This window comes from Bufo gargarizans, chromosome 6, assembly GCF_014858855.1.
Source record: "Bufo gargarizans isolate SCDJY-AF-19 chromosome 6, ASM1485885v1, whole genome shotgun sequence".
NCBI lineage: Eukaryota > Metazoa > Chordata > Amphibia > Anura > Bufonidae > Bufo > Bufo gargarizans.
In genome coordinates, this window is record NC_058085.1 from 274,560,225 (window position 1) to 274,567,378 (window position 7,154).

At 41.0% G+C, this 7,154-nt stretch overlaps 1 protein-coding gene across 1 annotated transcript; it reads right to left on the reverse strand.

The window, feature by feature from the left end:
- Positions 1-418: 418 nt before the first annotated feature.
- On the reverse strand, positions 419-6,799 carry LOC122942146 (protein kinase C delta type-like). The gene is made up of 8 exons (XM_044299645.1): positions 6,610-6,799; positions 6,178-6,278; positions 4,801-4,971; positions 4,068-4,159; positions 2,485-2,547; positions 1,521-1,803; positions 996-1,124; positions 419-828 (listed from the first exon to the last, which is right to left on the reverse strand). The coding sequence occupies exons 1-8, from the start codon at positions 6,797-6,799 to the stop codon at positions 667-669; spliced, it is 1,191 nt and encodes a 396-aa protein (XP_044155580.1). The 3' UTR covers positions 419-666.
- Between the last annotated feature and the right edge of the window lie 355 nt (positions 6,800-7,154).

Here is a 7,154-nt window from a genome sequence, read left to right on the forward strand (position 1 = left end):
CAGGACCTTATTGAGTCACTCCAAGGTCGTCTAGCTGCTGTCCGTGCTGCACATAATGGTTACTTTAGATATTAGCTGGTAGTCATAATAATGAGACTCGACTGTGTGTCACATCTTACTTTAGCATGCTTTTCACCAAGACCATGATATGAAATGTTGATTTTAGTAAATTCCCCCCCGTCTGGCCTCCTCCACCCCTTAATAGCCAGCCATCACACACCTTATCTTCCCATCGCCCATAACATCACAATCAGTTGTTATAGAAGAGGGGAAAAATTGTAATTATATTTACCGGTCATCACCGGTAAATATAATTATAGTGGTTTTTTTTGCTCTCTTATGTATTATATATACAGCAGAACACTATACATATAGTAGCATAAGGCTGTAATTGTCATGGGCATGTAGTGTGCCTGGTATGTCCAGGCACATCATAATGCCAAATAATATTTCCCCAAGGGTACTTACCTCTTTGGTGTCATCCATCTCTGTGGCCATCCTCTTGAACAGGAATATCTCTGGTGTTCCTTTGAGGTCCTGATCCTGACTTTAGTCTTGTGATGATGATGTTTCTTGCCTGCTTGTCCAGGTCCGGCTTGCCCATCTTGATCTTCTCCTTTCTGAAGCTCTACTTGGGGCTTAGGAAGACAGCTTGCTCTGATGGTATTAAAGAGCTGGTGGATGGTCTGGGGTTTTCCAGCTGATGTTGGTAAATGAAAACCCTGTGAATAAGGCCTGGTGGTTTGCTGACATGGCCAAGTTGCTAGCCTCTGCTGCTTCCAGGATTTGGAGATTGAATGGTCTTGAGCCACGCTGGATGTTGTTTGGCTATAAGAAAGAGATAGTAGAAGGAGGTTATCCCACAATAATGATATCTACTCTTCTTAGTACCATACTGAATATGAAAAAGGAGATGAAAGATATGTCACTATAATTTATGTCTATACTTAAAATGTCTCTAAACAGGACTGTACATTGTTTCTTCTTATACTTACTGGTTTAGAAATGTGTGGTGGACGCATCCTAAGGGCTTCCACCGAGTCCCAGTCAATACACTGAAAAAACCTGTGGGCTCTGATGTTGCCATTGACTCCGAGACGCCTGGTAGGATCTTCCCGGAGGAGCTACAAATAGGAATATTAATTTAAAGTTATATTACAGCTCCATAAAAATTTCAATGAAAAAACCAATAGCAAAACTTTATTGTCAATTTCTTTTTAGAAAAGCATTAATAGATTTATCTTCAAACATACAATAATTAAGTAATATATATCACTAATATGTCCTTATAAGAAGTTGAGCACTGTTATAAACACCAGAGGGAAGGTTGGCTGTTATATATAAGATTACTTCAGTACTACTTCAGTACTGCTTCAGGACTACTACTACTACCAGTGTTGTTTCTAGCCGTTTTGATGCCGTATGGTAAAAAAAAATTAAAATAAGTCCAGTCCTTCAAACCACACTGTTAACATGGCCTATTACAGCTTGTTGATTATATTACTGTATAATATACTAACCTTTTTAATGATGTTCTTTGCCTCTTTGCTGGAGGCATTGAATAGTCCTCGCTGGTATTTGTGGCTGTTGGTAATCATGATGTTCAAGATGATGCCAAATGCATACCAGTCTACTCCAGCATTGTACTCCTCCGCAGCCAGGATCTCAGGAGCCATGAAGCCCGGTGTTCCAGTGTATTCTGTGGCTGTTCGGTCTCCATAGATGTTCTCAAGTGCCAGACCGAAGTCGGCAATCTTAATATGGCCCGTTTCAGTCACCAGGATGTTGGAAGGCTTGAGATCTCTGTGAAGATAAGAAAAGCCTTTATTGTTGTCAGTGTTCCTCCTGTAATTATCAGAGTATAATGCTGCATTTGGCTAATGTTATATTAGTCAGTGTAAGACAAAAATATTTGTTGTGGTGTTTTATCCGGGTATTAGGGAAAACCTTTACCACAAGCTCAGTCTCTAAGTGCCTGTTGTAGGATATCAGAAATGAATTGCAGGAACTGGGTGCTTGCATGTAGCTTTGTGTTAGAGGAAGAGGGAATCTGCTGACTAAACCCCGACAGATAGTGGACTAATAGTCACCAGACTATCTGGAAATATATTGGTCGAGGGGAACTTGCAGATGGTACGGCTTGCAGACATTTGGTTTTCTGGTACACTGAATTGCCAGAAGATTTTCCAAAGGTATTTATACATTTGGTGGATCTTCTACCAGCACACTGGTAGATAAGACTGGCGTATCAATCTGTCCCATTGCCTATATCACAAAGGATCATGGTGTCACTAGGATTAGTGCATGTATTTTCTCCTTTCCCTTGCTTGGGTTTCTATGAAATTTCCCCAAGTATGTGCTTGTGTCATACGAAAATTAGATCCTGACTATGGGCAAAGACCAAGAGTACATTCTGTGCACAGTGCAGTGGACTATGTTGGTGCTCGGTGCTATATCAGGATGATACAATATATTTCGGGTTACCGGTGGATGATGCCCTTAGAATGCAGATATTGAATTCCACACACAAGTTCTGCGGCGTAGAATCTGGTAGAAAGGAAAGAAAGAGAAGAGAATAGTATTTAATGGATGATATAGTCTCAGAAGTACACAATGCTCAGTAGACCCGACCGGCTGGATTTTATGTTATTTATGACTGGAGTTTATGTTACTATTATGGCCCGGGGGGACAACTGCACTTATCGTTCTCTTCATAGCACATATGTACCTAAACCTGTTAGATTCTGAATATATGAGATTGTTTTATGTTAATATTGAAGACATACTTCCAATAATATAGAAATTATGGAATTGTTAATTCCTTCAAATTAGATCATCTTCATGCTGTTTTGATTAAAAAAAACGTCCTGGTATATGTAAAGTATCCATTACCTAAGACATAGTGTAATAATAATTATATCAGAGGTGGACATATCACATGTATAACTTATCCAGCTGCACAGAGGCCAGAACATAGAGGCCACAGTCACCTGGAAAGTGACTTTGTGCTACCTATTAGACTGCATATAATGGACTGTGCTAATGAATATAATTAGGGATGAACGAAACAAGTTTTGCTCAAAACTTCGGTTTAATGATGTCGGAACTGAAGCCGAGTTCGGATCTCAGTTTTAAAATGTTTTTTTTTTTTTCAGTTTAAAAATTAAATACCGAAGTTAGTCACCAAAGTCTCACAAGACTTCGGGAATAACTCACGTCGCCTTGTCGGAGGTCATACATTTTAATGCTGTACTGAGATGGATCTCCATACAGCATTAAACCGAAGCGACTTAGAATCTAGGATCTGAAGCTCACATCGGTCATCCCTAAATGTTTTTATCAGGTATTGGTGGATAGTTAAAGGGGTTGTGCAAGAATAGGGGTTTGTCAGGTCACAGCGTCAGAATGCAAGTGAGTATGAAGATAAAAATGACATAACTGGACTCAGCACCACTTACACTATACACCACTTACGCTAGTTTGGGGGTGTTTCAGAGCTGACACATTCTCTATAAGATGGAATACTGTGTACCATAATTGCAACAGACCAAATGAACAAATATTAGGTGGTATAAACTTAGACTAGACAGTCCAAAGGTCGCCAAATTATTTATCCCTCATCAGTCACTGTGATAACGCTGGCACATTTTTAGACTGTCTAGTCTAAAGGTGGCCACAGATCTTCAACAGCTATTGGCTGAACACTCTTTTGTGAGAGCTATATCTCCTGAGCCCCCCAAACATACACGTTCCGTTTGCCCAAACTCATATGTGATGTCAATGGGGAGAGAGGAGAAAGCTGCTGCCAGACACCTCTGATGGTGGCTTATCTCCTAGGAGAACAAAAGCATTGTATGTTGAAATTCAGTGCACCCAATCCTTTTCTCCTCTGACCTCATCTGTTGGGGGAAAATCAGGGGATCCTCATATACGTTCGATCTTCTCCCGGCAGGTTCAGCTGACAATAGCTTATGGTGTACGGGGCCTTAAGTTTACACTGTCTAAATCTTAGATAGCATTAGTAAATCTGTCACATAGTTGTACTGTTTAGGCTTTGACTACTGTACCTTGCACTGGGGATGTCAAGACGCCCCTTCCTCCGCAGGAGTTGGTGGAAATCTCCACAGGTGACATATTCCATTCCAAGTAGAACAAGCTCCTGTCAGATGGATACATATTATATATATATATTAGATATCTGTTAAAGTGGTTGTAGAGTTTACATAGTTACAGTAACCAGCTATTTCATCAGCCAAGACATAGACCATATGGAGACAGTCTGGCTTCCTCTGATGGTCCCTGTATAACAGATCATTAAGCCACTTACTCCTGATAATATAGTTGTGTAATTACAGTAATACTGTGACTTTCCTCTGCTTGTTCTCTGTGTCTGGCATATTCTATGCATGCATATGTAGACCATGCAGATATATTGTGTAAGACATTACATTTCAATGTTTGGATAACTTTACATTATCATGAAGGGCCCATTTCTCACCATTTTGAAGCACTCATTAAGAACTACATCCATAGGGAAGGGGAGGACAGTAGTAGATTTTAGGACCCAGTTGGACCACTCCTGGTGCAAGTAAGATGTTCCATAGACTTCAATAACCCAAAGTCAGCCCCAAATGTTTTAGGCACATTGCCTGGTCCCCAGGGTTTGTCCGGTGTTGCCATAGGTGGTGCCAGCTACACATACAAGAAGCAGGACATTAAAATACCATATATATAAATATGTATATATACATATATGTCAGTGCAGTTTATGATTTACTCATGAAGTAGTGACAATTTTACCTTGGTCTGGAATGCAAATGTGCCATGAAGAAGGAAGGGGCAGCCAGATGCAAGTTGTAACACTCGCCGCTCCACCATTGCGTGCTCTTCTCCTTCAGCAAGCAGGTCTCTCTTTGTGATGACTTTTACAGCAAATTGCTGGTGGTTAAACTTGTCCTCTGCCAGCACCACCTAGAAAAAACACTTCTTACTGGACAATCTTCATAAGTGTGGACAGGGAGCAGGAAAACACCACCAGTGCTGCTATATATACATATAAATGTCAGATTATGTAAAATGGGAACATTAGCCACAGTCACATAGATGTGGACCGGAAGAGGCCTGTGGCCTGCATCGCTGACAGTGGTGGGAAGTCAGGTGAGTATCTTTTTTCTTCTTTGTGTGTCAGGGAAAATAGTATTGGGGCAATATGGAATTGGGATGGGGCATTATAACTACAGGGGCTACTATAAGGTCTAGGGGCTCTGTAAGGTGTGGGGGCAATACAGGGGGCCCAATAAGGACTAAGGGCACTATAAAGTCTAGAAGCATTACAAGGGGGCACTATAAGGTCTAGGGGCACTATGGGGCGCACTAAAAGATATGGGGGCAATACATGGACAGCACTGTAATGACTGGGGGTACTACAAGGGGTGCTATAAGCTTAGAAACAGATGTCTAAAGCTTAGCCATACGTCTTCCTTCATCCACATCCTCTCCCATCCCCGGGCTAAGCCTGTGTCATTTTCTAACTGTACTAGGTAAACTAATGACAATGTTTCTGATACAAGGCCCTAGTCACATGACCATGTGATGGCCGTGTACATTTTGCGGACCACAGACCGCAAATCTGCAAAGCACAGGCACCAGTTGTGTGCACCCTGCAAAGCGGTGCGGACCCATGGACTACAATAATTCTGAAACACTCAAGATCCTCCCAAAAATAGGACATGTCCTATGTAGGGACCCAGAAGCACATGAAAGCAAAGCTCCCACTCATATAAAGACATACTAGGAAAAAGGTCAGTTAATAAAAAAAAGGATTCAGGGGAATTAACCATTTGTTTCAGAAATATATTATGAAATTGATCAGCGCAGAATTGTAGATCTATTGCATTATAAGTACACATTAACCCATGTATAGCCCTGGTCTACCACAAATAATGCTATAAACCTCTTCACTATCCTAAAACACCAGGGATATTAGGTGTTTACTCCAAAAGGGAACATTACTACTAACCACTAATGCCAAAATATCTGCCATCTCTGCTATGTGCCTCTGGTGAGGTAGCACCAGTCAGAAGCCCTTGAGGGCGGCATGATGCTTCTGACATTACTTAAAGGGTCATGTCTGCTTTATTAGGCAAACAATATGCTTGTAGTTTTATGGTTTCTTACCTTTCCAAAACTTCCCCGACCAAGCACATGGTGGAAAATGAATCTCTGGATGTTGTTAGAGATGGTGCTGGTGGGGTGGGATGGCCGACCATTGCTGTTTCCTAATTGAGAAATAAAACACAGGATTAGAAATTAAATTACTGTATATACTCGAGTATAAGCCGACCCGAATATAAGCCGAGGCCCCAAATTTTACCCCCAAAAAATGGGAAAAATTATTGACTCGAGTATAAGACTAGGGTGGGAAATGCAGCAGCTACTGGTAAATTTCAAAAATAGATAACAATAAAATTACATTAATTGAGGCATCAGTAGGTTAAAGGTTTTTGAATATTTATTTCAAAGAAAAACAATATGGCATCAACAATAACTTTAACAGTACAAAAACCAACTAAAGCTAAAACAGCTAAAAGAGTTAAAATCCTTCAAAACCGGATTCCTCATCGTCTGTATGTCCAAACAGAGCTTCAACTGTAGCTGGTGTGAGGTTATCAGCGTAGACATTGTCATCATCACTGAGTTCGCAGTCATCACCATCACTGCTGTCCTCATACAAAGCGCTGTCTTCTCTGCCATCCATAGCATTACTAATGCCACATTTCTTGAAGGCGCGTTGCACCATGTCCTCTGGAATCTCTTCCCATGCATCACAAACCCATGTTGCTATCAATTCTATGTCGGCTTCATCAGATTTCCAACTTTTGTCAGTTGGGGTTGACCAGATGACATCCATTCATGCCACCTCTTTCGCACACGGTCTTTGAAAGGTTTATTTAAACACACATCTAGGGGCTGCAATACAGATGTAAGCCCACCTGGAATAACGGCCAAAGTAACTTGAGAAGACTTTGCCAATTTTTTTATGTCATCAGATGTGTGGGCTCTGAACATATCCCAAACTAGCAATGATGTTTTTTTCTTTAAGGCTGCTCCTGGTCGTCCGTTCCAAATTTCTTCCAGCCATTCTTTTGTTCCGT